Source organism: Falco rusticolus, chromosome 3 (assembly GCF_015220075.1).
Source record: "Falco rusticolus isolate bFalRus1 chromosome 3, bFalRus1.pri, whole genome shotgun sequence".
Taxonomy (NCBI): domain Eukaryota; kingdom Metazoa; phylum Chordata; class Aves; order Falconiformes; family Falconidae; genus Falco; species Falco rusticolus.
The window spans coordinates 81,147,378-81,174,682 of NC_051189.1; the positions used below are offsets into that span (position 1 = coordinate 81,147,378).

The 27,305-nt window shown below is 38.8% G+C and overlaps 1 protein-coding gene across 5 annotated transcripts in view; it reads left to right on the forward strand.

Annotated features, from left to right (window-relative positions):
- Positions 1 to 24,103, forward strand: part of TENT4A (terminal nucleotidyltransferase 4A) — a 61,080-nt gene extending 36,977 nt beyond the window's left edge. For 2 of the 5 annotated variants that reach the window (XM_037380000.1, XM_037379998.1), the window contains 2 exons: positions 10,779 to 10,937; positions 21,863 to 24,103. In XM_037380000.1, the coding sequence (XP_037235897.1) occupies positions 10,779 to 10,937; positions 21,863 to 22,042 (339 nt within the window). In that variant the 3' untranslated portion in view covers positions 22,043 to 24,103. The remainder of the gene's footprint in view (positions 1 to 10,778; positions 10,938 to 21,862) is intronic. The other 3 variants (XM_037379999.1, XM_037380002.1, XM_037380001.1) reach the window with 3 other exon arrangements.
- The last annotated feature ends 3,202 nt before the right edge of the window (positions 24,104 to 27,305 follow it).

The window sequence follows — 27,305 nt, forward strand, 5'->3', positions numbered from 1 at the left end:
CTAGTAGCCATGCTCTTGGTTTTAATATGTCAGTGGGAAGGATTTTTCTGTAGTAGTTTTATGAGAAAATGCAAATATTTACTTAATATTATGCATTCCCAGCATAATTGGTGGGGAGTGGTTATGATATCCCCTTAGTTCCTTTTTGCTTAACATTGAAGGTGAAACTTCATTGGCTGATGCCAGAGAAATTAATGAAAAGTGGAAAGGAAGCTCTCAACAAGAAAGATGTGCAATCAGTTGGGCATCCACAAAATAAATGGAAATAGTACCCTTTTTAACAAAATAAAACCCCTTATGCCCATGTCTTGTGACAGACCCTAGTTTAAGCCCCGGTCATGTATTGCTATTATGTCCTTAGTAGACCACCAGCATATTGTTTTAATTTGGAATGGAATGGCAGGTTTCTGACAAATAGTTGATGGGTTCATCCTACTCACACTCGGATATGTGAGGATGAGCAAGTTCTGGTTGAGCAGTCCTGAGCTGCACCTGATTCAGGAAAAGAAACCTATTCTGCTGGATTTGAAGATGCTACCCATGGCATGATATGGATAATGCTATGTACAGATTTCAGCAAAGGAGCATCTAGTGTGTGTCAACTAGCACTTCTGCCAAGACTTCTGGTGTGCTCAAATAAGTAGGACGCAGTGAACTTTGGTACCGGCTTCAGAACAAAGGAATATGAATATGGTGCATCTCATCACTAGTTATTTGTAGTGTTTGCTCTGATCTTGTGGAGAGATTGTTCTTCAGGAGTGATTCTGTATTCATTTAAACTTAAATCTTATGAACTCTGATACTGAAAGCTAGGTACAGATTATAAAGCAAATGGAGCACATGGGGAGATCTTAGATTGACGGTTTGCTGATCTCTTCCCAATAATTAAGGTTTTAGTTTAATAAAATATATTCATCCCTCTGTCACTGCTAACCTTAAGCAGAAGGTCTGTGTCAAGACACTTTTTGGAGATGTATGTTGTGTGACTGCAGAAAATCTTTTGCTGTGTATCAGGTACAAGAGCCTTGCTGGCAAATTAGAGGAACTTCATAATGTATTTGCTTTTCAATTTACTGCTAAAGTTTCTCTGGTAATAGGGGTCAGCTGTACCTTGACCTTTCTGAGATTTGTTTACCAGTATAATAGAAGTCACTTTTATGTGCTTTGAGGAAGAGAAGTAGGCTTGGCAACTTGTGACTTTACTTGGTCATTTTGCCCCTCTTTGAACTTTGTCTACTGATGTTCCAAGTATTCCAGCCATCCACTCTAGCACAGATGTAGTTACATTCTGAAGTCGCCACATCACTGTACACCAGCCGTAAGTCTTGGAGGCCTTGCCATGTATTCATCAGTATGTTCTGGAAGCAATGTTGGCACTATATATCAAGTAATCAGGTGTTACCAAAGCAGTACAGTGTTGCTCATAGGGATCCCAACATTTTTTATTAAACCTTAAAAGTTTAATAGTTGGTTGTAACAGTAGTTAGTTTAATAGGTTGTAATACAGCATGCTGTATGGTTTTTAAAGGTTTCCTTTAAAAAGTTCTCGCATTACAGGTTCTTGCCTTTTATTCAGTTGCTGAGCCATATTTATGGAATAGACAAGGCTCCTGGTGTCTTGGACTTATAGGCACTTGAGATAGTGGTTTTAGATTGGTTCCAGCAGCAGGAGAACAGGTTTCAGAATAGAACAAAAAGGAGCAGTTTTTTCTGGAGACTGGGTTGGCATAAGCCAGAGCTAACGTTTAGAAGTCAGCCTCTCAACTTTTGTGCGTACTCAGAAAAATGGAAGTGTGGGGATATAACAGCTTAAAGTTGCTACCCTGAGTTATTTCCATTCCTGCTAATGCTTCTCTTCCTTTGGGGACCACATGGATGGTAACCTTTTGAAGATGAGAACTTGTGTACCACTGAGGAACAAGAGAACTGCCTCCTTCAAGGGCAGCCTTCTCTTTCCTTATATACATTTTATATGTATGTGCTTTTCCTCAGTATGATGCCTCATATTCAGGTGGATGATTGCTTTTATCTCTGTGCATCCAGGACTAGCTTGCAGGGGAACACACTTCTGGACCACTATCTACACAGCCCAAAACTTAAGAACTGGATCTAATGAGACTATATAATAATTTGTACAGAAAGTATGGTTTTATGGTTTTTCCAAGGCAGTAAAGCTATTTACAAAATGCCTTATGCTAGCACAATCTGGCTGATGAAATTCTAGTTGTGCTGTCTTCTGTAAGCGTCCTAGCAAACTGACATCTTAGTCACAACATCAAGCTTTCATAAGGCCCAGTAAACTTTGGATTGAAGACTGTAGAAGACAAATCTGTCCTCTGGTACCCCTATTACTATTAGTGAGGTAGCTGTTCAGTTTGTGTTTGTCTCACTGTACATGTTAGTGCAGAGCTCTGACTCTCACTGGCATTTCTAATGTAGTTCCTTGCAAAATACTGAGTATTGAATTTCCTGCCCTGTTACCTCAGCTCTGTGAAGAATATAAATATTAGTGACAAGGAGCAAACTGAGGAACACATGGAAATAAACCTATGGCTACAAGGAATCTGATCATCAAAATATTTTTCTGGATTCTGTTAATTATGAAACTGATCTGTGTAGTAAGTCTTCTCTCAGTGAAGTATACCACTGTGCAGGTATTCAAAATACCATACGCTGCCCTGACAAAAAGGCAGTATGTATTCTTCAGTTGTGCAAACAGGTAAGTTGCAAAATACCATGCATTCCTACATGATCCAACAAATGTAGAAGTGAATAATGGAAGATGCTTTATAAATATCTTTGCCATCAAGGGCAGTACAAAGTGCATGAGTGTTTACTGTATGGGAGCAAGAGTTAAACTGTTGCACGGTAGAAAATAAGTCTCTAGCATTAGGAAATCTCACTTTAACCTTATACTGAGTTAAGTGATTGTTATGAGAATCTGAAACCAGATGAAATGAGCTATGTTTGCCCCCAGCTCTCTGCTTGATCTGGCTAGTTGTAGATATCAGTCTGAGAACCTAAGCAGTGACCAAATTCCTCTTGAAACGCCTTTTTTTTCCTGGGTGCTTTTGTTCTGGACCTGCACTCTGTAGCTGGTGACCTGGATTTCTTGTTGCTTAAGTGTTGTGGAAAGCTGCTTTTTATTAGCTCAGGAAGTCCTAGAGTAGTGCTGGAGAATATCTGCTGCTTGATCAGCAGTCTCTGCCAAGTGAAAAATAATCCCAGGTATGTTTTTGCAGTCTCATTTTGGTCTGGTATAATTCCTGGTGCTAAGAATGCTTTGCAGATTTGATGCTGTTGTGCCAAATAAAGCATAGTGTTTTATGGGATAGTGATACCTGTGTATCAGTAACAGATGTAATGGCTCACAGAAACTTTTAAACCTCCTTTTTGTTACCTAATGGATATATAATCTCATATCCATTCCAGTACAGAATTTCAAAGCTGTCCGTTAGAAATTTGGATCTAAGAAATTTCATGCACCTTATCTCAGTGTTTCTGGTATTAATGTTCCTTGGGCTTGTACAAGATTATTTTGTGAAAAGTTCTGACTTCTTGTGACCATGTAGTCATGTCAAGGTAGTTGACGTTTCTGTGAACAAGGTGCCTGTATAGTCTAGTTTGGGGAGGAGAACAATCCTTGCCTCTATTTAAATTTTTAGCATTTACAATATGTTCTTTCAGACTGTTTTTGAAATTTTAGGTGTAGCCATTGCTGTTCAGCCTTTATAATAACCTTTCTTCAGAATGTCAGTGTTTGATCTGCCCACCATGCTGCCCCCACCAGCTAGGGGATACGAAGTGTCCCACGGAACCTGTTCAGTACTTTGATTGGATGCTTACATTTGTGAGAGTAGTATATAAATATGACTGGTAAGACTAATAGTCATTACTGCTATTGTTCTGCTGAATGCAAGCAAGATCTGCAGACTTTGGAACTGTTACTTCCTCTGCGGTAATGGTGGCCTAGTACTTGAACTCAACATGCTTAATGAAGATATCACCATCTCCCCTTCCTTCCTGTTAGTCAAAGACTCTGGATTTCAGCTTATTAGCAGGGACTTTTGTACTTCCCTTTTCACAGGTAGAGGTGATAAGAATGTGACGTACCCTGTCCTGGTAAATGTTGCTTTTTTTAAAGCTATTAAATTGGCAGGTGTAAGGCATGTGCTTATCTGCAGTAGAGGGACAGACATTTCAGAACAGTTTCTGTAACAGCTCTTCTTGTAGTCTTGTTAAATCTGTGTTAACAACTATGATTAATTTGTAGAGTTCCAGTTGAAATTCTGTGTGTAGGAAGAGGGGACAGAAGGGGGTGGCCTAACAAAATTCTCACAAAATTCTGACAAGAGCTACACATATTCTCCTTTCTTTCTACCTGCCTGAATACTCTCATGTCCTAACCAAAGTAACAATTCAAATATATGTATGTATAGTTGATAGTCTTTTTGTAGAAGAATGCAGATTTGATCTTTTTACTCCTTCCTGAACAAATAGAAGGCAGGTGCTCTAAAAAGTAGGCTCTTAATCTTTAGTCTTTAAAGAAAGATGTGAGTACTGACTTACAGCCAGCTTGTCTCCCAATAAAGCAATGGGTAACCCTGAGTGTGCAGACACAGAACCTGATGTTGCCAGGGAAAAAAAAATAAACTCTTAAATGCCCCTAATCAATTAAGCCCACATCCTTTAGAATGCCAGTGTTTTCTCCTGTTCTTCCTTTGCAGATTACTGACAGCTTCTGTGGACCCAAAGGGAAACAAATTTTTCCAGTGCTGCTTTTGTTCATTTTCCTTTTTCACTATATAGTCCCACACTTGTTTTGACTTTTTTAACCAGTGTCTCTGACCAGTGCTGTTTTATATTCTCATGCTCTTCAGTTCTTGTCTTAGTTGCTTTAAGCAGTCCTTTGTCCACCTGAAGTAAGAGTAAATTTCTGCAAAGCTGCAGGAGGCACAATTTTGAACACAAAGTTATAAAGTAATTTTATTTAATAAGTTATTATAAGCAGCAAAGGGTACAGAAAGAACGTGTAAATCAGCAAGTGAAGTTGGATTTTACTGCTATGATGTCAGTGAAGTGAGGGAAGCAAGGAATTCTGTACAAGTCAAGTTTTGACTGCTTTGTGATGCCAAAGGCTAGTTATGTTCTTGCCATATCTTAACATTCCCTTCCCTGAAAAAAACCCAAAAGGTACCTAAGCCATTTTAGGATGGAAGAAAACCTAAATACAGTGTTTATATTCTAGCATGTTCAGCTTGCATAATGAGTCCAATAATTGTTTAACTTGGAAAACAATAGCTTGAAATATTACTGTACTGTTAACAATAACAAACCAGTTGAAAGCCTGTGAAATTAAAATACTAGGGGTAACAAAGGACATTTGAGATGTCACACTTTGGGGACCTTTTTTTTTATTTAAGATGCCTTATATGAAATACAGTGAATATTGATAAAACATGGAATAAGCCCACAGTCAGGCCTGGCAGGATATAATGAGGTGAGGTTAAAAAGGGGTGCTGTGCTTGTATTTAGTGTTGGTAGATACTAATTAGACTACATTTTTTGTTATCTTTGTAAAATGAACACTAACACTTTTGGAGGATGCATATTTTTCAGTTTGCTTGTGTATCCTATATCTCTTCTTTCACTTTTCCATTCCCATAAGCACAATGACTGAGGTATTTTCCTTTGGCAATGCAGTTGACCTAAAGACAGAACAATAAACCAATTGTGTCTTACTAGAGACTGTTTTGTATTGTTTATAGGCTGGCTAGTAGAAACAGTGCAACTATGTTGATGAAAGGTCTCTCCCCTGTGACCTCCCATAGAAGCAGAAATTTTATTCACCTCAAATCTACTTTGTTTACACCATAGTTAAAGTTATGGCTCCACCTTCCAAAAAGGGATATGGCACAAGCTGATACAGAAGAAATGAGATGGGGTGGTGGTGTAATCCATAAAGTTGCCTTGGAAGCATGTTCATTTATCGAGCAGAGTTAAGTACACTGGGGCTAAAACTATTGAAACAGGAGCATGCATGGATTTCTGCTCCTGCATGTGGCCCCAAACTGTGAAACGTCTGAAATTTTCTGGATTTACTTTTATGTTCTAGAAGAGTATGGTTTTATACTTCTATTAAGCCAATCCAGTAGTTGGATATTCTTGCTAGGGATGTTTCTGTTTACTAGCTGCTGCCTTTTCTACACTGGTATTCATCTAATCCTGTGGTGACCCAGTTCATAAACTGAAGCTAGTAAGAAGGTGATTACTGTTTCTGTGGTTCACCTCCATGAATTGGCTCATAATAATGTGAAATGCTAATGCAGGTGTAATGGAGAATGCCAGAATGGGAAAAGAGGCAAAAGGAGTAAGGCTGGAAGTAGTTACCTGTTAAATCACTTCAAATGTAAGAAAGGAGAGGAGCACATGAAAAAAAATTTGTACAGTGTAAAGTGCTAACTATAAGCACTGATTTTCTCACTATTTTCAGTTCTTTGCTTTCGAAGGTGGAACATAACTTTTACTGAAGTGGTCATTGCTGTCACAGCTTGCAGCTTCTGCATGTTGTGGAAAGAGAAAAAACTGTTTAATCAGTGGGAAAAGTTTGGGGAATGGAAACAGTAGGAACCTTTTTGCTAAGACTTCTGTAGTTCACTTCTGGGGAACGGGGTATGGAAATGCAGATCTATCACATTAGCAAGAAACTTGCATTCTGTTTAAGTTTTGATTTCTGAATACTGACTTCTAGGATAGTTAGATTCTTTTACCACAAAACTTAGACTGAGATCATGAATGAATCTTCTGAAGCCACTCCAGCTTTTGAAAATAGTAACTGTCTTGGAAATTGAAAACTCTGAAATGGTAGCTATTGTTAGTCAGTTGAAACTCCTCAACTGACTACATCATGAAACAAAGCAGAAGGCACCGCTTCTTCATACATTTAGAGTCAGGGACAGGAAGTTTATGAATATAATTGAATGCACATGAAATTTCTGAAAGGGTACTGTTGTCTTGATGGATGGATGTACCACTACAGTTTACCTTGTATCTTAAGCCTTGAGTTATTAATGGAATTGAAATAAGCTTGTATGGTCAGACATAGTAAGGAGCTTCTGGCGAATAAAATACTCTTTTTGCTGATTAGGTCCTTTTTATAATGGGAGATGCATTTTGTGGAACAGGAAGGGATTTTTTTGTTCTCTTCCAATGTCAGAAAGAGAAGCTTGGATTGTAAGATTGCTTCAGCTCTTCATCTGTCATGTGACTGCAGCGTTTCACTGTTTCTGTCTAGACAGAAGGCTAGGAGATAAGATTCCTCAAGCAAAATTTGTAGTTAAGTGAGAGTTCATCAGTAACACTTGAGTTTCTAAGTGTCTTCCAGACTTTTATCATCTTTCTAATGTTAGGGTAAATTTAAAGAATCCTTGGTAATCAAAGCTATGAATAGTAGAAATCCTCATTCCAGATACTAAGTTCTTAGAAAGTTGAAACTGCTTTAGAGTATGTATTAAAATGGATACTTTGCAGTAGGATAAGCCTGTGTCAGTCTGTTTCCAAAAACATCTCTCTAGAAGGTATTTTCCTTGCAGGATGAGGGTCTGTATGATTGGCATTCAAGAGATCAGGAACTTATCTTGGCTCTTAGTGCAGTCATTGCGGCTTTATCCCTAGATTATTTGCTAAAATCAGTTGAGGTATCTTAGCCCTTTATTTTAAATTCATCTTTTTGCAGTGTGACTTCTGTAGCCGTTACCCTAGTAAGGCTCAAAGCTTTTGTCTTCTAGACATGGATCTAAAGTGACAGTATTACCTGTATGCATTTATTGTAGGTCTTTTGAGCTTCTGTAATGCTTCAGGTTTTCACATGACACTTAAGAATCCTGTCCAGAAGACTAAGTAAGACACAGTTTCTTAGTGTAGGCAGTGCTTGGGGAAAATCACTTTGTTCACATGGAGCTCAATTTTCTCATCACTGAGGTTAATGTTTCAGTTTGAGTAAGAACAGTAATGCTGCTCTTCACAAACGCATTTTGATGCTGATGAGAAGTCAGGCCATCACCTCCATATAGTAATCCTGATAGCAGTTCAGGATTGCCTCAGAAGAGAGATACAATCTGCTTGTATGAGACATGTATCAGTAAAAAAAGAGGCAGATGAACATACCTGTTACAAAATGAAAGTAACACAAGCTTTCTTGTGCTGAAATTCATCTAGTCTCAGTTAAACCACATGATTCTTTCATCTGCTGTTCCTTCCATAGTGGAGTTAACTTTTTGTTGTGCAACTCTCCCATAGAAATCTTATAAATGGGAAGCGTCCCATCTGGGTTAGGTATGTGAATCTTCAGGGGATGTAATTGTATCTAAGCAGAGGAGAAAGTTTGTGAAGGTTGACACATTGGTTTGGATAGACGGTGAGGTCCCCTTTTCCCTCACATCTGCCTGCTCATGATTACTTGTAAGCATGCTCAGAAGTTGTCTGTTCAAACATGACTATGCCCTCCTTATTTTTCCATCTTTGAATAATTCCATGGTCAATAGTATCTAAATAAACTTCAGTTTATAAATCCAAATTCTTGCCCCTGTACCTGACTCTACCGAATGTGTCACCCTCATCCTTGTAGAGACCTTAGCCTGTTCCCATGGCTAATACTGTAGGACTGGGCAAAGGAAAAAACCACCATCTCATCTGGGCAGTTGGCTTTGCATGTGCATACAACTAAGCTTAATTTTTTGATCAGTGCTACAGCATGTAGTTCCCCACTGTGAACATATTTATTAAATGCTAAACATCTCAGAAATAAGACATAAGTTTGTGCACAGATTCTTGGTACCAGTGTGATTTGTCTCTATGAATTCATGATGCAAATACCTGAAACTGCTTCACAAAAGCATACTGTAACTTTTACCACTAGTTGACCAACTTACAGGGGTCTTCAAACTACAGCCCATGGGCTGGATACAGCCCCCCAGGGTCCTCAGTCCGGCCCCCGGTATTTACAGAACCCCCCGACCTGCCCCCCGGGGGTTGGGGGGGAAACCAAGCAGCCGCAGATGGCTGCCTGCCACTTCATCCGCGCGCCGGCCCCCTGGTTAAACAGTTTGAGGACCCCTGACCTAGTAGGACAGCAGCTCCTTTCTTTCTAGAACTTGTTTTTTAGGAAGCACAACTTTATATGGACCAATAAAGGAATGATTGTTCTAATAGCTGACTGTTTTATTGAGGACCATTTCTACAGTGGGTATTAACTTCAGCTGGGGTGCAATTTTTGCCTTCTAGTAGTTCATTGCTTACACTACTCAGTATTCACAACTGTCAGTCTCTGTTAAAGGACCTTCTCCTTTTCCCAAGAAAAGCTTTAAAATATTTTCTTGTTTCTGTTCTTGAAAATATTTTCCTAGACAGCCTAGTCTCTTAACTGAAGAATCTAATTTGAAAAGCAAGGCCATATGAGGGCGAGTAGTAGTACTGGAGGTCTATTTAAAGTTTACTTGGTTTAACTGAAAAGTTGTTGCTTTGAGGCAATTAATCTTTAGAGAAAAGAGCAATAGAATATTCCAGTAATTACTGTTAAAGATCCTTGATGATTTGAGCCAAAAATTTCTTTTACTATGGTAATTCCTAAACTACTAATTGGCCAAGCCCCTCTTGCTATATACTTTGAGCCAGACGGCTGTGAATGGAAAAAAAACACTAGTGGTTTGGGATAAAGAATCGGTTTTTCCATATTTTCAAATTCAGAATACTTTAGAATTAAGGGAGAGATAAAAAGCAGCAGTAAAATGTATTATCTGTTGCCACTATGTTATAGCTGGAAAATAAGTGTCAAGATCTCTGTTCAAATTTGTTTCAAAAGGCTGTTGCTTGCTTTTCAACTTTCTCAAAAAATAATGTCATTTAAGAATTGAGGCAGGCAGTTGGGTGTTTTCAAATTCAGTAATTCCTGTAAAGCCCTACATGTCTGTTCACCACCTTGCTGCTTGTCTGTTAAGTGCTCCAGGCACACAGTGTTTTAACATCAACAGTTACGACTGCTTGTGATGCATCTGTAATTGCTGTTGGTCAGGCTGGCAGGAGGAGTAGTAGTACTCGGTAATACCAGTTCCATTACAGTATCTTTTTCTGTAATCCTACATCCATCTTGCTTCCCCTGAGAATTATCACTCTGATATCTGATGGAAAGTGAGGGGAATAGAACTCTAATCAGCAGTGAAGTGGGTGACTGGTATGCATATAGTAGTCTTGACTGGCAGATTGTTTCCTTGTTTCTTGGTAGATGGAGCCCTAACTTTGCTGTTGCTGGGTAGAAGGGAAGAAGACTGTAACAATTAGAGTGAATAACTTTGATGTACAGATACATACAATCCGGAACACTGTTCAGAGGACTGATTCTGTCATGACACATAAAATTCTAGCCCTTGTATCACTAACAGTGTCGCTGTTCTTGTTCCGTTTTTTCCCCAGCCTTAGTTCCCATCTTTTAATTCAAATTTGGTAGATGTATAACTCTGGCTTTAGATTGTGCTGCCTGGAACTGCCCTGTGATTGCCATAGACCTGTTGACACTGTCTCCTTTGTGCAGGTTCAATTAAGCTTGTGTTAGATGTGTAAAATATAGTGTTGGCTTGTATTTAATTATTTACCATTGAAAAAAATCATTAAATTTTACAGTATTCACATGAGTTGATATTTGGGTGCATTTTCACATGCATAGCCTGTATATACTGTACTTTCTGTAAAGTTGCTTTTCTTTTCCCCTTTTTCTCTGCCAAAAGGATTCTGATACACCACCTTGCACAGCTCCTAATGTTTACCAGTTCAGTCTGCAAGCACCGACTCAGCTTATGGCCAGTTTACCACCTGCATTGCCTATGCCAAGTGGTAAACCCCAATCTGCGCCTACGAGAACCTTGATAATGGCCACCAGTAATCAGGTATGAGCCAATGAAATGGAGCGACTTTTTCATGAGACAGTGATCAAATCAGAAGCGTAGATCATATACGCTGTGCTGTAGTCTGAAAACCTCTGAAGAGACCCTTCATGTAGCATGTGCTAAACTTCATGTAATCGTAAAAAGTATTTATCTGCCATGTCAGAAGCGTGGGGAGAAGAATGGGTGGGAAAGGGTGAGTTGTTTGCAATGTATTTCTGAATATAGGAGCCCTTCCACAGCACAATGGCACCTAAGAATAAGTTGGAGGGAGTCAGATGTCTGACTCCTTAAGCTGTATTTGAGACTTCTGCTGCCAAACCAGTGGGATATTTGCAGATCTTCAGGGTATTTAGGTTCCTGTTCTTAAAACAGAAACTTCATGTAGGTGGTGTATCTGTAAACTAGTTTTTTAATCTGAAGAAACAGATCTGTCTAGGCTTGTTTGTCTCGCTATTGAATTATTAGAACAAATCTGACTTGTAACTTTCTGTAATACATTTTAAAGACAGATAACAGAAAATTGATTGTGTACAAGAATTTTTACCAAATTATTAAATGTGTACTTAAATGGGCTGGGAAGTGAATGTGCAGAGATTTACTCAACTAGCCTGAAGTATTTTAGCTAATGTATCCATTATAGTACAAAGGGAAGAAAAATTCTCAGTTTTTCTTAATAGCCTCAGTGCCTCTCTCTGTAGGAAAACATTCCCTCAATCTTGATTATTAAAACTATTAGTCAAAACAGCTGACTCGCATGAGCTTTAATGCAAGTTGTAGGTTGTCTTTTGACACCTAATTTTAGGTGAGGTCCTTGCAATATTTTCCTCTTTCTCTCAGTCCTATCACAGTTCTTGGGAGTCTAGGTCCAGGATATTTTCAGCTTAGTGACCTTGTCTTTTTTTTTTTTTTTTTGATTCAGCACTTTCTTGACACTTTGGACATGACACAAGATATATTTGCTTCAGTTTCTGCTTTGAGATTGTTCAAGTTTTTTGCAGAATCGTAAAATAGTTGAGGTTGGAAGGAGTCTCTGGAAGTCACCTAGTCCAAGCTACCTGCCCAAAACAGGGTCAGGTACAGCAGGTTGTTTGAGGCCTTCTCCTGTCAGGGTTTTGAGGAGACTCACCAGCAGCTCTGGGCAACTTGTTCCAGTAATTTTTTTTTTCTTAAATTTAAATGGTGTTTTCTGTATTTCAACTTATAACCATTGCTGTTTGTCCTTTTGCTGGGCATCAGCGAGGAGAGTCTGGCTCCACATTCTTTACACCCTCTCATTAGTCAGACACATCAATAAGATCCTTCCTGAGTGCTCCTATTTCTGTCATAGTGTCCCGGTATGCAAATGTTTCAGTCCCTTATCTATCTTCATGGGCCTTCATTGGACTCGATTCTGTATGTCCATGTCTCTCTAGTACTGGGGAGCCCAGACTTGGGCCCAGGACTCCGTGTGTGGCCTCGCCAGTGCTGACTCGAGGGGAAATGCTCACCTCCCTTGACCTGCTGGAGATACACTTCCTAATGTAGCCCTGGATGCTGTTGGCCTTCGCTGATGTAACGGCACATTGCTGGCTCATGTTCAACTTGTCTGCTGGTAATCCCTGGTCATTTTATGCCAAGTTGCTTTCCAGCTGGTTAGTGCCCAGTGTGTACCGGTGTATGGGATTATTCCTTCCCAAGGGCAGGGGTTAGCATTTCCCTTTTCCAAACTTCATGAGACTCCTGTGAGCCCATTTCTCCAGCTGGACAAAGTTCCTCTTTATTGCAGCACAACCATCTTTATGTATCAGCCATTCTTTCCAGGTTTTTATCATCTGCAACTGGGGGAGAGTGACCCTTGGCACATCATCCAGGTCATTAACAAAGATGTTAACTAGTATTAGCCCTAGTGTATATCTTGGGATATACCACTAGCTGCTGACCTCCAGCTGGACTTTGTGCTCCTGATCAAAATACTTTGAGCCTAGTGTGTAAGGGAGTATTTCTCAATTCAGCTTGAGAGTTTGATTTTTATGTCTAGAGAAGGTAACTGCCACTTACTACAGAATTAAAAAAAAATAATCAGGTAGTGCTTTGTACATTGAAACTTTCTGATTAATAATGAAGACATTTTATCTGGACAGCATTTTCAATGTTCAGTAGTATCAGCATTGAGTTAGGGCACGTTTATAGCTTGATGCTCAAATTCTTTGTACATGCTATACCGGTGCTTGTTTTAGGCATGTCACTGAAATGTTTTTCACCCTCGGGTTTTGTTTTTTGTTTTTTTGTTTTTCACTCAGACCAGACTACTTTCCTTTCTCATACCACAAGTGTTCCCCGGTTTCCTTGCAGGCAGGTTAGCATAGAAGGGGGACCATCTTTGAAAGCTGTTAGCACATGCTCTTCCCAGCTACCTCTGCAATCCTCAGTTATCTACCAAGCCCCAGTTGTATTCTGAGGTATGCCTTTTGTTTTAACCTTCTAAATGATCACACAGATTCCACTCTCATGCTGTCCTTCCCTACTGCTGAATTTTACGTAGGCAAAACCAGCTTATCTATTAGTGACAAGCTAACAGAACAGTATACTGCAATTTTAGTGTCTGCACCTGAGTATTCACATGCTAGTTTACAGTCAAACTTTTGAATTTTGCTTAAAATAAGACTGGAAAGCTATTTTAAAGTTAAACTTCATCTAAAATACAAACTTTGTCTAGTTTATTCTTTTCCTTAACAACTCTGCTTTTCTGAAGAGGTGCCCTGGAGCTTAACTGCATCAGAATTGCACCAAAAAAAAATCCAGTTTTGAGGCATGCAGTTGTTAGTACAAAACAAGTTGGCATCTAGAGTTTTTGCCTCAGTTGTGAAGAGGCAATGTGTTGCATGATTTTTGGATCTCTGTTGGAATTTTGAATCTTGGGAAACAACTGTTTTGTAGCACTTTTTCTGGCTTCCTGTTACTTGGCTCTCCTTTGCAATACTTGTTAACTGTTCTTTTAGTAGTTTGTGTGATAACTTAAGTTTTAAAATTGGGAAATTTTCTGTGGCTTTTGCTTGACAAAGATTGATTTCACATCAGAGGAACTTTTTGCTATCTGCAGTTCAGAAATGGGATGATGTTTTTTTCTGCATTGAATTTAGCAAAAGCTTATGTATTGTGAAGAGGAAGTGTTCTTTTTTGATAAGGATTAGGACCAAGTCAGAAGCAGGAAATGAAATCATTCTACTCCGAATAGTGTAAATGTCTTTTTTTAATTTGCAACTTTCTGGAGCATGACTGAGCTAGGTTGATGACTTTGCTTTTGCAGTTGACGCGATGCAGCTCCAGACAGTGCTAGTTTATTACTTTTAATGAGAACATTTTACTAGCTCAGAGGACTCCTATTCTGATAGACTTGAACATGTGCAAGCCTTGATCTTAACAGCAAGTGTTCTTTCCTATTCAAAAAGTCTTTGAAAGGGATTCATTTGTCTGAATGGTACCTTCAGCCTCTTCCCTGGCAACTTTCTCTGTTGGGTTTTGGCTTGGAAGCCGAACACCTAGGTGTCCAGTACTACCCTCAAAAGCAGGAGGTGCCAATGTCAAGAGCACTAACTCCTCTGAACAACTTGCAGCCTTCTAAGCAACTTCTGTGCCACTAGAGTTTCCTGATACTTCCTTTTTTGAAACAGCTTTGGTGTAATTACAGATTCTGTTTTCATACTGCATAATCAATTGGAGAATTTCCATGTTAGTTCAGGGACTAATCCTGACATGGGTCTGTGTGCTTTTTGGGACAATGATCAGAATTTTTCCATGGTAATCATTCTTCTACTTTGCTGACAAGCAGTTTGAAATTTTACTTGGCAGAGCATCACAGTTTACGAAGCAGTGCTGCCCACTGGAATAAGCAGAAAAACAGATGCTGGGGTGTGTGTCCAGAAGAATGGACAGGGTGGAAATTGCTTGCTGACTTCCCATGGAGAAGGAAGGAGTACTTTCCTTGATGTTTTAGGATGAAATAAGTTCAGTTCCTTCTTGAATTGCTGGTCACTCAGTCACCAGTGAAGACAGAAGAAATTTCATGTTGCTTAGGCCAGAAGAACTCTTTTCTTTTAGAGTTGCAGTCTTTTCCCCAGATGTATCTAAAAGTATCTAAAGCCAGTAAGCACCAGTCCTTCTGTGCTGGCTTCCAGTGGGTCTAAGAAAACCTCCGCTGAAGACCTTTTGGATGAGTGCTGTCTGATTGTGAATATGGTCATCGAAAATTAGTGTTCGCTGTCTCAATTGTGAAGCACAGGAGATGATTAGGTAATGAAACCTTAATGTCAGTGCTGAAATACCACAGTCCAAATGACTCTTAGAAGAACTTACAGTAGTAATTTCTCAGATTCTTTTGTGTTTGGCCATATAAGGCCAGATGTTTAAACTTACAAACTGTTTGTTTATATTGCTTTAGAGGCATTTCACTGGCTAAAATACTTTGCTTCAAAGTTTGTTGTTAAACAGAACAATTATTGATGGTGTTGCTTTGCCTCACTAGTAATGCTGATGCAGCTAGTATCTCTAGAATGATTCCTGCAAGGTTAGCAGTATTGGAAGCAGAAATAATATTGGTCAGGGGCTTGAGTCAAAAATCTTGTGGTTTTTTTTTTTACGTGAGTGCAAGTAGTTAAGTGTAGTTTACTTCAATGAAAGATACTTTTGTAAAGATATATTTTAATTCATGTCAAGGCTGAGCTCTAGTCCACTTTACCGAAAATTTCTGAGAATGCAAGTGTTGTAAACTAGCCAGATGTGCAGATATGCTAAATTCCCTTAGTATAGTGTGATGCTTCAGAGCTTTTAGTTTTAACTTCAGTGTAAAAGTGACCCAACTAATTTCTTCAGTGGCATTATTATTAAGCTGTTTAGGTACTGAAGGTTTCTTCAGTCGACCAAATTGCGTGTTTCTTACATTTTATTTAGAGTGCTCTCCTTTAGGGTGCAATACTTTCTTTGGTGCCCATGCATTTTCTCAGGCAAAGGAAGGAGGATAGTACTGTCTACTTTGGAAACAGTTTTGATTCTAAATGTCAGGCTCCCTTCTTCTGTGTATGACAAAACACTTGGTGTGTTTTTTATTTAATATATGCGAAATTTAGAAAAGATAATATTTTACTTTCCTAAAGGATGGAGAAAAGGAAAAACTGCACCAGAGTTTCAGAAGCTGGTCAGCTGAAAACAGTACTCAAGATACCTTTTTGTCTTAAACTGTCATATATTTGTATGGACATTCTTTGTAGTGATACCCTTCTGTGTATGGAAACTGAGTCAGTTTGACTAGACCTTGGATAAACTTAATATGACTCTGTTTACAATAGAAGGTTGGATTAAATGATCTCCAGAGGTCTCCATATGAAAGTCCAGCCTCCATATAAACATCCAGATCTCTAGAGATCTCTATATAAACATCCAGCCTAGATGTTTATATGACTGTATGAAAGTCTCTGGCTACCTTGATGTTTGCTTCCTGAGTGCTTTTTGAGTTGCAGGAAAGGCACAAAGTCTAAACAGTCATTTCTAGGAACATAAATAAACCTACCATAAATAAAAAAGGCTTATGGAAATGTCTGTAATTAGAAGTAATTAAAAGAAGTAATACCTGATTTTTGTTTGCATAGTATACCTTTATCTTCCAGTGTCACTGTAATCAGATTGTTGCTCCCAAACTGAGATTGATTTGAATATTCATATATGCATGTCCTCTACTGACTTTTTCACATGTACTGTATTGGTATCAGCTCATCATTTGGAAATCGTTTTGGGTCTGCTTACTGTAATAATACCTTTTTATTCCAAATAAAAAGGTGAGAAATCTTAGTAAGGTGAGATTTTTCTTTAAGGTCTAAAATTGTCAGCTTTATGCTAGAGAAGCTATTATCTCTTGTTCTCTCTAACGACAAGTACGCAGATAACACTCCATGGCCCATGTCACAACACTAGCAAAGTTGCCTTCTGGTAATGTTGTCTTGACTCTCGCCCCTCATTTTTGAAACTTGACTGGTGACAAGATCAAAAAGGGTATTTATTTTGTGTGTCATATTCTACTTTCTTTACCATAAGGTAGTTCAAAATACGTTCAGATTATGATGGTAGTCTCTACTGTCAGTCACTCATTCTGGGGCCTAGGCACTCATCTCAAACACTAGTTTATTGTTGAACTAGTCATACTAATAGTTGCCTAATCTGTTGTTAAAGGTGAAGAGAACCAAAAGCTTCCTTTTGTTACAGGCTACTGGCAGAGCTACCACACAAAGTAAAATAAGATATGAAAGCCCAATATGCTCCCTTGTGTCTTGAGTCTTTCAGTTCTCGAGGGTTAGAAGATAAGAAACAACTGAAACTTTTCTTTCTTTTGAGCTCCTTCTAGTCTCCATGTTGACTTTTTTCTTTGCTGCTCTCACAGCTGGTTGCATAAATGCTGTTTTCTCCTTTTAATAGGAGCAGAAATGGGGTTTGGGCCATATTATAAAATCTGTTCAGGACTCAAGATCTTGTCAGTTCTAGTTGGAAGCAGCCAGTAGGTCCAAACGAGGGGCCCAAAAGGAGTGGATGTGTCTTTGACCCAAAGCACTGTGAATATCATACTTCCCCAGATTGCCAGTCCTAAGCAACTTGAGTAAGAATTTATTTTTGTTTTGCTGTACTTCAGCTTAGAAATCTAAACCACTTAACAAATCTTGCCAGCCTAAGAGTACGTACAGGTAGCTGGTGCAAACATCTTGTAGAATCCTGTCAGCTAAGTAATAAGGCTAGGCTGAACCATTGCCTAATACTTGATTTATTGCTTGCACAGTAATGACTAAGATATTGGCCAGGTCATTGCCTGTTGTTTCTCTGCAAAACAGTGAATTTATTTTCTAAAGAACAAGAAGCTAAATTTTACTTACATGCATTTTGTGGTATATTTCTGGATGTTATTTTTCTCAAAATGGGAAAGTGAACATAATCCTTTAAAGAAGGGTTCTTTGTAGGTTTTTGTGCTGCAAGCCTAAAATAAAGAATTTGGAAATACGATGAGAAATTGAAAAGAACTTTGTGAATGTGAAATTTTTGAAGATGTGTATTAAGTTATTTAAGGGGATAATTAAAATGTTACTGGTGCATTACAGTTCTTCTGGATACAACTAACACTTTTACGTGGAATGATTTTGAAGTGTACAAATTGGATTATAATTCCAATCAACTGCAGGCTAGATTCAGTCATGGCCAGTAATCCTGTAGTCTTAACAACATAGTAAATACGTGATCTTTTTAAACTCTTATGCCTTTTCTAAACTTTTCCTTTAGCTTTGTAGTTTATATCTACAGCACTCAAAACTAACTGGTTAGAATCTCGCTTCTTCTAAAGCTGAGTACTGATACCTCATTTTCATTGCTAACATCCCTAAAGTAAGGGGAAAAAAAGCAGAGAAGTGTTAACAGGCAAAAAAACCCCAAACAGCAAAACGTTCAGAAACCCTGTTTATGTTTAGACTTCCCCCCATGTTACTTCTGTTATTTCAAAGTGTAGGTGATTTGGTTTTGGCTATAAATTTTCTTTCTTTTTGAATAATGATAGTCTTTGAATGTCAGTTTTGTATAGTAAATTTGCCAGTATTTAAGAATAAAAGTTTGATTTCCTTGGCAAATAATTACTTGGTATTTCAGTTTCTACCAGATTTCTATTGTTTGGGGTAAAGGCCAGGAACATTTTCTTAATTTTCTGTTAAAATGTGGAAACTGTTTTAGCATGGTATGTGGTAAAGAATTCCAGTGCACCCCTCTTCCCCAGCTTGTCTTACATGCAATGTTTTAGGTTTTTTCTCCAGACATAGCAGCTTTTACTTGCAGAGGATCAAATTCAACAGACTTGTCAAAAAAAGCCCAAACCACAAAAACTGAAAACCAAATCTGTTCTGTCATTCAGTTGTTGAATCAATAGTCCTATGATGGGAGGTTATTCTATCAAGAGAAATAGATCTCAGGAAGTTAAAACATCTAAACTAAAGGTTTGTCTGTTATTTCACAGCTGAAGAGCTTTATTCAGTCTTTATCTGATCTCTCTGCAGCTACCACCTGCTTACAGACATGCCATTTCTCAGTGATTATGGGAGTCCTGAGCATGTGAATATCCAGAATTGTGTGGACAAGACAAAGCTGTTTGATACACAGCCTTTTGGGATTTCCAAAAGATAGGAAGTAGATTTTTTTAGCAAATATTCTGAAAGAAACTAAGTGAAAGGTGTGTGTCCTCTTGTAAACAATTAAGTAGTTAGAAGATGAGAGGCAAAGATTTGATTTTTGTATTAAGTGGAGTTTACCAGGAAAGCCCTGCAGGAGTTTGTACTGCATCTCATGCTGCCTAACATCTGAAAGGCTATGGATGAGGTGTGGCGAGGTTTGCTTGTGGTGTTAAGCTCCTTAAGGGCCAAATGAAAAGGGGTGCAGAAGGACCTTGCAGGAGGGAGAGAAGTACTTCAAACTTCGTGGAGAGTGGTAGGCCCTGGGCTGACAGTTTCTTACAAAGATGAGATCTTGATTTTTTTTTTTTTGCAGAAAACTGCTTTGATAACTTTCTTGATTTCCTACTGAGAATTTGAGTGTCAAACCAAATTTCAGACACTATTAGGAATAAAGAGCAGAAATGAAAACATCATGTAAAAATCAATGTACATCTGCCATCATGACCAGTGAGTACAGTTTTGCCTTCTACATCAGAAGGTTATGGAAGAGTAGGGAAAGATGGGTAAGAGTGGTTGAACGTATGGAATTGAATCTGTTTGAAGAATGAATGATTCTTTAACCTGGAGTAAAAAATGAGGAGGTACATGATCTAGGTCTGTGTAGTCATCATCAGTACATGGAAGAGAGAGCAGAATGACTAAGAAATTAATTCAAGAACTGAAAAATCGTCAGATAGTAGTTCAAATTAAACATGGTGCTCATTTAAGTGGTGAAATGCCATAGTGCAGGATGCTTAAAGCTTATGGTTTCAAAAATCTGAACCAACTAGCAGATAATATCTAGTTGAGAACTAGTAAATATAAAGTCATCGTCTCTGACTTAAGAGGTCCCCGAGTCAACTTCCTTAAGCACCTTCAAATGTTCAAATTCTGATCTGATAGTTTGACAGTCTTTTATCTTGATGGCCTAAAAACCAATGCAGAATGCTTCATGACAAGCTAGGGGTCGCTTTCTGGTTACCTTATTAATCATTCTTTGGAAGTTTGATTGCCTTTTGAACAATCTGGAGATATGACTTCTTTTAGGATACAGGTAGATAGACTTGTCATACTTGCTGTGCTGCTTGTCTGATCTTGTGGTGACCTGCCTTCCTGCCTCCAATAAATTTTAGCTGGATCCTCAGTGAAGACGAATTTGCCAGATTTTTCACATTTCCAGCTGATGAGGATAGGCTTGCTGAGACTTTGTATGCTCTCTGGTCAGACTTGGTTTTGGTTGTACAGTAGCTAAACTAAAGTTTTGCGCTCTTTTTTTTCAGCATGTAGTTGAGGGTGACTGGTGAACTGGCTGTTTCTAGCGTTTTGACTGTTGAAGGATCACTTTTAGTATTTCCACATAATTTAATGTGGATGCTTCATTGTCTGATTATATAATTGAGTCAGATGTACACTTACTGAACTAGAAAACTTCCCACAAGAATGTGGCAAGAGATGGTATGTTTGCTTGACGGACCACTTGTCAGAAGAGTTGCATGTTGAAGGTTGATTAGGTTGCTGTAGGATGCCCTTTACAAATTAAAGAATAGTTTAAGATTTTTTTTATCACCCTGTAGTTAACTTTAATTACTCCACAATACTAGTCTTCACCAGTTTGATTTTATGTATGCTCAGTGTCTCTTCTACTTGCAATTTGCCAGTAAAATACTGCTTATGGAATTATACCTTAACTGTTTGTTTTCGTGTAAACAATTGTAACGATGTCTTGATGTTCTCATTTCTTTCTACTCCAAACTTGTTTGGAAATAGAGGTTACTAAAGTAGCTGCAGATACTTCATGTTCTAAGCAGTTGCCTCAGATATTAACTTTGTGTTGTTCCTTTTTTACCACTTATGTTAGACAAATGATGTATTAACTTTTATTAAAGGCAGTCAGTTGTCTGTAAAGTTATTGCTGTCAGACATCAGAAAAGGTTGCTTGCATTGAAAGTATCAGTATTTGGGAAGTCTTTCAGTTTCATCTTTTGTAACTCTTGCACCTATTTTAAGTACACACATGTTAAACCAACTTCCTGTATGCCTTTAGTATTTTATGGTGTGGTAGATTTACTCAGCCTGTCACTATGACTTTTGGGCAGTTTGTGTTCCAAGTTGTTGGAGATTGCCCCACAAAGTGTCACGCTGTGTTCTTGATAATTTGTTTTGTATTGGTCTGGATGTGAGGTGTGGTATAAAAGCTGTGTAGATTTATAATCAGACCGGTAGGATTTACAAGCTCCTTGTAAGCCGTAGCTAGTTTATCTGTAGCTGAGTGAGATCATGGGCAGAGCAGATTTGTGCTTTGTATGTATCAACTCATATGATCATGCCCTTGCATTATCCGTGACGTTTCTGAAACTCTTACGGAGTATCTCACTTGGTCATGTTCTTGGTAAGATCCTCTAAAACTGACATGACTGTCACAATTAGTATTTAATGTGGAAGGTCTCTGTTTTGATAAAGGTGATGCATATGAGATCCAAGGGTTTTAAGGATGCTTTGAAATCTACACAATTTCATTTGCAGGACACTCCAGAAAACACTTCTTAAACTGTTAGTGCCATTGGACTTGCACAGCTAAAATCAGACAAGCATGAGAAGACCAGTTGTTTCAAGCAGTGTTCTGTGGAAATGACTTGTATGTTGAAGAAATGCGATTAGTAATGTGTGCTTTGTTTCAGCTGTTTGTATGCCTAAACTGAGTGCTTATTTTCTGTTTTCTAGCAGCACAGTGGAATGAAGTTTTCCATGAAAGGAGCTCATAACCAAGGCAATGGCTACAGCCCTGTCAGCAGTGGAGGCATGAGGCAAGCAGTTGGTAACAGAGGACACCACCAGTACAATCGTAATATATGGAGAAGAAAAAAACACAGAGACAGTTTGCCTATTAGTCTGAGCAGATAATGGCAGATGCCAAAATGACCTTCCCTGTTCAGACAAACTGAGTGAGTGCCACTCAACTTGAGGGATGGAGACCAGCGTCCAGCACATCGTTTTATTGGTGTTGCCAAATATCTGCAGCTGACTTCTTTGCATGTTTCTTTGTGTGGTGGTTCAGTCCATCTTCAAGAAGTAGTTGTGCTTATCTGTGAAGCCTTATTAAATGTGGAAGTTTGTTTTCTGCCTTCCCACAATGGTTCATACAGTGCCGAAGCAGCTCTGACAATAGAACTGCAAGGACATTTACAAATGCTGTGGCTTTTTTGCTGTGGCTACATCTGTTCCTTTGTGGGTTCTGTTTTCTTTTATTTTAGAAGTGAAGGAAACTTCAGCCCCTTGGAATTCTTTTTTTTTCTTTGCAGCAAATCAGGTTGGGAATTCATAAAAATAAATTTGCTGCTCTCCTGTTTTTGTTTCAAAGTTCAGAATTTTTTGCTCTGTAAATATTGGAAGTATAATTTGTGCAATAACTTGGAATTTTTAATTTAATTTCATATTGTCACATAAGTTATATTTAAGGGGAAGAGGTTTTTTAATTTACAGATCCTTTCCCAGGTTGCATTGTCTAAGTTGGGTTCATAGTTTTGGCAGGTTGTCTGAGCAGTGTTACAAACATGACATTTGGTAATATTTGAGGCTTCTTGATTCACAATGAAAGTGCGATTTGGCTTACGGTTTTAAGAAGGTATTAAGCTCCAAAGCATTTTGACCCTGTGTTTTTTAGCTCATTGTCTGGCCTCTTATCAGTCGTCTTGCTCTGACCAATGAGTTTTAATTTTATTCCTTTAACTAGACAAATCCAGCATTTGTAGTACCAGAAATAAAACTTTTGAGAGGGAGGGGAAAAAGGTTGGTTCAAGTCCTGATGTGAAATTAAAAAGCTGTGAACTACATGCTTTGATGCATTTTAGTAATGTAACCTGTTAATGTTTGGGTTCAAACAACATTATTAAACAGAGGTACCCGGCTTAAGGAATGTGGAGAAAGGAAATATGTTGATTCCATTAAGGAATCTGTATAGCAGTATGCATTAGTTCTGTTAAGAGCAAATATATAAAAAGTACTTCAGCTGCTCTAAGCATTGAGAAGTATCTTTTAATGTATTGCAGGAGAGCACAGCCCAGTGTTGTACACAGTATGAGTGGCTGGCACTTAATTTACAGATGCATACAGGTATACTATGCAAGTGTGTATTGCCATGACAAACACTGTCTTTAACTTTTTGAAAAATGTACATCCTGCCTAACCCTGAGTTTTTAAAGCACCACAGTTGTCCTGGGAGTAGGTCACATCTCATGCCCTCTGACTTCCCATTTTTTTTAATGACAGTTCTTAAGCTGTATAGAAAATTACAGATCAGTTCTATAAATCCACTGGCAGAGAAAGCTGAAGAATCCTGTTAACAGGACATCTATACTGTGTACAGATATAGAAGGTTTTAAAACTGGTATCTGAATATTAAAATGAGGTCTCAAGCATGAAGCTTTTTAATATGCTGTATGCCTTTGAAGCAGAAGTAGTTAATGTTATTACTGAATCTGTTAAACACAGGTCCTTGAGGGGAGAGAGGGCAACATTCCAAAGTAGAGTAGTGCATATCTGTTTGCAAAAAGTTTGTCTTTATGCTCCAGACTCATCACAATTTAAAAAAAAAAAGTTTTAAAAATTGTGAGCTGATTCATAAATAATATCTAAGGGCTGTTACATGAGCCTGTACTGCTTAGTCTTCACACACTAGCAATATTGAGCATAACTACATTAAAGAGCCTTCAAAGGCTTTAGTTGGTGTCTTATACTAGCGTCCATTTTGAAGCAAAACTCATTTGAAAAGTGGTATCATGTAACACTTCAGTCATGGTGAACCAAATAAATTGGCCTGGCTATCACTGTGGTTATGTGCTACAGGTTTAAAAAAAAAAATCAAGTTTAAAGTTTTTTGTGTGGACAACTATGTGGAAGCTAAAATTGACATATTTTTATGTAAAGTTTTCTATTCTTTGATTTTTAATAAACTTTGGAGACCAGTCACTCTTCTGTACGTTTTTATGGGAGATTTAATGGCTGAAGTAATACTTGTCCTTAACCCATTATTTGATGTAGATTTTGAACATCTGCTTTAAATTGTTCATGCTGAACACCTTCAGAATGAGCTTGGAAGGTGGATGGATGCTCTCCTCAGACGTTTGTGATGTGTTTATAAGGGGAGTAATGAACATGGCTGTTGGTTTCGTAGTTGTGGATTTGATCCCTTGATAATGAGAGAAAAAAGGAGCTGGAGGTAGTTCCCAACAATATTCTTAAGAGGAGAATGACTTTCTGATCCCTTGGGATACCTTAATTTTCCATATAATTTTTTAGTCCCTCTCTGTAGTTTGTAAATATCTTTCAAAAATCTTTTCCCAGTTCTCAGCGTCCTCAAAGATTGGACACATCTTGTCCTTTTTTGTTGATTTCAATTAACCCTCTGAGAGGACTGAAATGTCAATATCTGACTTGAATTCAAAATTTTGGAAATTGAGTCTCTGAAAGGAATTTATGTAAATCTGTGAGCTCCAAGAAAGGGAGCTGATGTATCTTTAATACAGTAACGTGGGTCTAGAGATTCAGAACCTTAGAGGTCTGTGGTACTTGGCCAGTCCAATAATGAGTATCCACTGGAAAAAAACAGAAGTGGTGGGACTAGAAGGGAAATTAATAAGCACTCAGTAATAGTTGGGATAACGTTTTTTCTGTCAAGGTCAGTTAGCCTGTGGGACGTGGCTGACAGAGGGATGTGTAATCTCTGCAGACACAAAGATTTAGTGCAGCAAAATTGGTCTTGGAACTTCAGTTTTCCCGGGCTCCACCTTTTCTGCCCAGCTGACGATTGCTTTATTCATCCCACAGATTCTGCCCGACTATTTATCCTTGTTAGCCATCTTCTTTTAATGCATTAGGAGTCTGACTGTGTTCTTTTGAACCCTTGTTCTCTGATAATAATCCCAGATATCCGCCTGATCTTTCCTAGCCCTACTGGTTATTTTGGACACTGTTCACAGGCAAAATTAGCCATGGACTTCAGACATGGAAGGAAGAGACTGCAATTGAATGGGCCAACAGGACCCATAGAGTACATCATAGAAAAAGCTCATTTGCTATCTCTTGCCGTTTCCAAGAGGTGTCAGTGCTGGTGTTGCATTGGCCTTTTGCTGTAACTCCATCCCCCAGTGCACTGGGGCAGCGTAAGATGACAAATGTTACTGCTGGTGCAGTGTTGCTGGTTCAGCAGTGTTTCTTTCCACAGGAACAGCTGTGGGACAGCATCTTGAGAATGGACGTGACAAATGTCTGTCAGAGAGCAGCATTGAAATATAGTATACCTTCAAGCAATGTGACCTCTTCTATCATTTGTGGGCAAAAAGCTTAAATTGTGAATGCTAACAGGCAATGCATAACTCCGTGTGTGGGGTGGGTGGGTGCATGTGTCAGCTTCTGAGCTCAAGGAAAACAAGCCGCCTACTTGTTGGCTGCTGCCAGTATGGTCTAGTTATAAATTTAATAACACATGGACTAAAAGTTATGTCGTGATTTCTCCAATTACGAGACATGACAGAGCCATCAACTAGGTGGTTGACCATGTTTTGTACTTCTGCACATAGACTATTCTGATTTGGGCTTGGAGTGTTCTGGAAAGGAGATGGGGTGCAAAAAGGGATTTTGGAAGTGGCCTTAGAAAGAAGGGAAGCCTGAAAAAAAAGATCCTGGAGATGAGGAAGATTCATGGAGAAAAACACCAGGGAATGTGCCATGACCTTGGGTGATGCCACCTGGGACTGGCAATTGTGGGTGGCTGCATTAGCATGAAGGGGCACAGTTTTCAGCCTGACCTTTGCGCATCAGCAGCAAGCCACCCTGCTGCAAGGCAGTCGACACCCCAGTAAACCTAATGCTTTAGGGGAGCGGGTGGATGAGTGTGGGTAATAATCAGCTGGGATAAAAGCTCTAGTCTTGTTGGTCTGCAAACAAACCCCAGTATTCAGACCCAGCAGAGGTGGGTAATTCACCTGTAACAGACAATGGTGTCAGAATGACAATACTGACTGTTACTGAACCTCAGGTTCACTGCCAGAAGACTGTTGTAGCTCACCTTTTCCCAAACCTTCTTTCAATGGCTTTAGGCTTTCTTTTCAACCAGAATATTAACTTGTATTAAATGTGGCTTGTTTGGGTAGTGTTTTTTTGTTGTTGGTGGTTTTTTTCATCTTGCAACATACCACATAAGTTTCAGTCCTGCAGATGCCTTGCCTATTTTGGGTCCTTTATTTGTTCTTGGCAGTAGAAGATCACTTAGGGAAACCTATGGACAGCTTGTGTCTGCAAGAGATTTATTGGACAAAACGCTTGTAACTCTTTAACCAAGGATTCTTAATAGAAGATCACCCATATATTTCTGTTATTATTGGTTAAAAGTAATGGTCACAGGCTACGGTTGTGTTTTGGTGAAAGGCTAATAGGGGATGCCTCTTACAGACACCTTTGTACCTGGAACAGGCAAAACTGCTGCTTAAAGCTCTTGTCACATTTCTTCTCACTGTTACACTACTGCAAAAGTTTTGGCACAGAATGTTGCTTATGGCACAGCAAGTCTTCCAGTTTCAAATCAATTAGCCATTCTCCAGCCACCTGCTTTTTTAATAAACCTTTCATATTGAGGAATTGTGAACATCAAAAGGAATTATGAATGGAGGATTTTTTTTCTTCAAGGAGTAGCTTATATGCATGCTCGTACTGGTGATACACATGTCTGTGCTTGAGATCAGGAAAATTTTCTGCTCTGTTATTGCTAATGGCCTTTGTGCCACTGCTGCTCATGCTAGGATTGTGGGTGCAAAGGGCATCTTGTCTGACCCCAGCTGCTTTCCTGTTAACCCACCTGTGACATGTTTTTCTGTTGTGAGGAGTCAGCTGTGCAGCAAGCTGTTTCCTGCTTCAGTAACTTAGGAGAGTTGAACAGTAGGTTGATTTACTTACTGTCTTACTAAAAAATTGGTTCCAAATAAATGCTTCACTGGCTTACTTTTAAACCTAAGACAAGCAGGATTTAGGAGCTCTGTATTACAGAATTTTCTGTGTGAGAGGATGAAAGCTGTGTTTAAACTGGAAGTCCATAACTTCTGTGCTAAAATACCACTTTCTGTCAGTGAAAACTGATCCCCTTGGGCATATTCTGTTGAGAAAATCTTTGCAA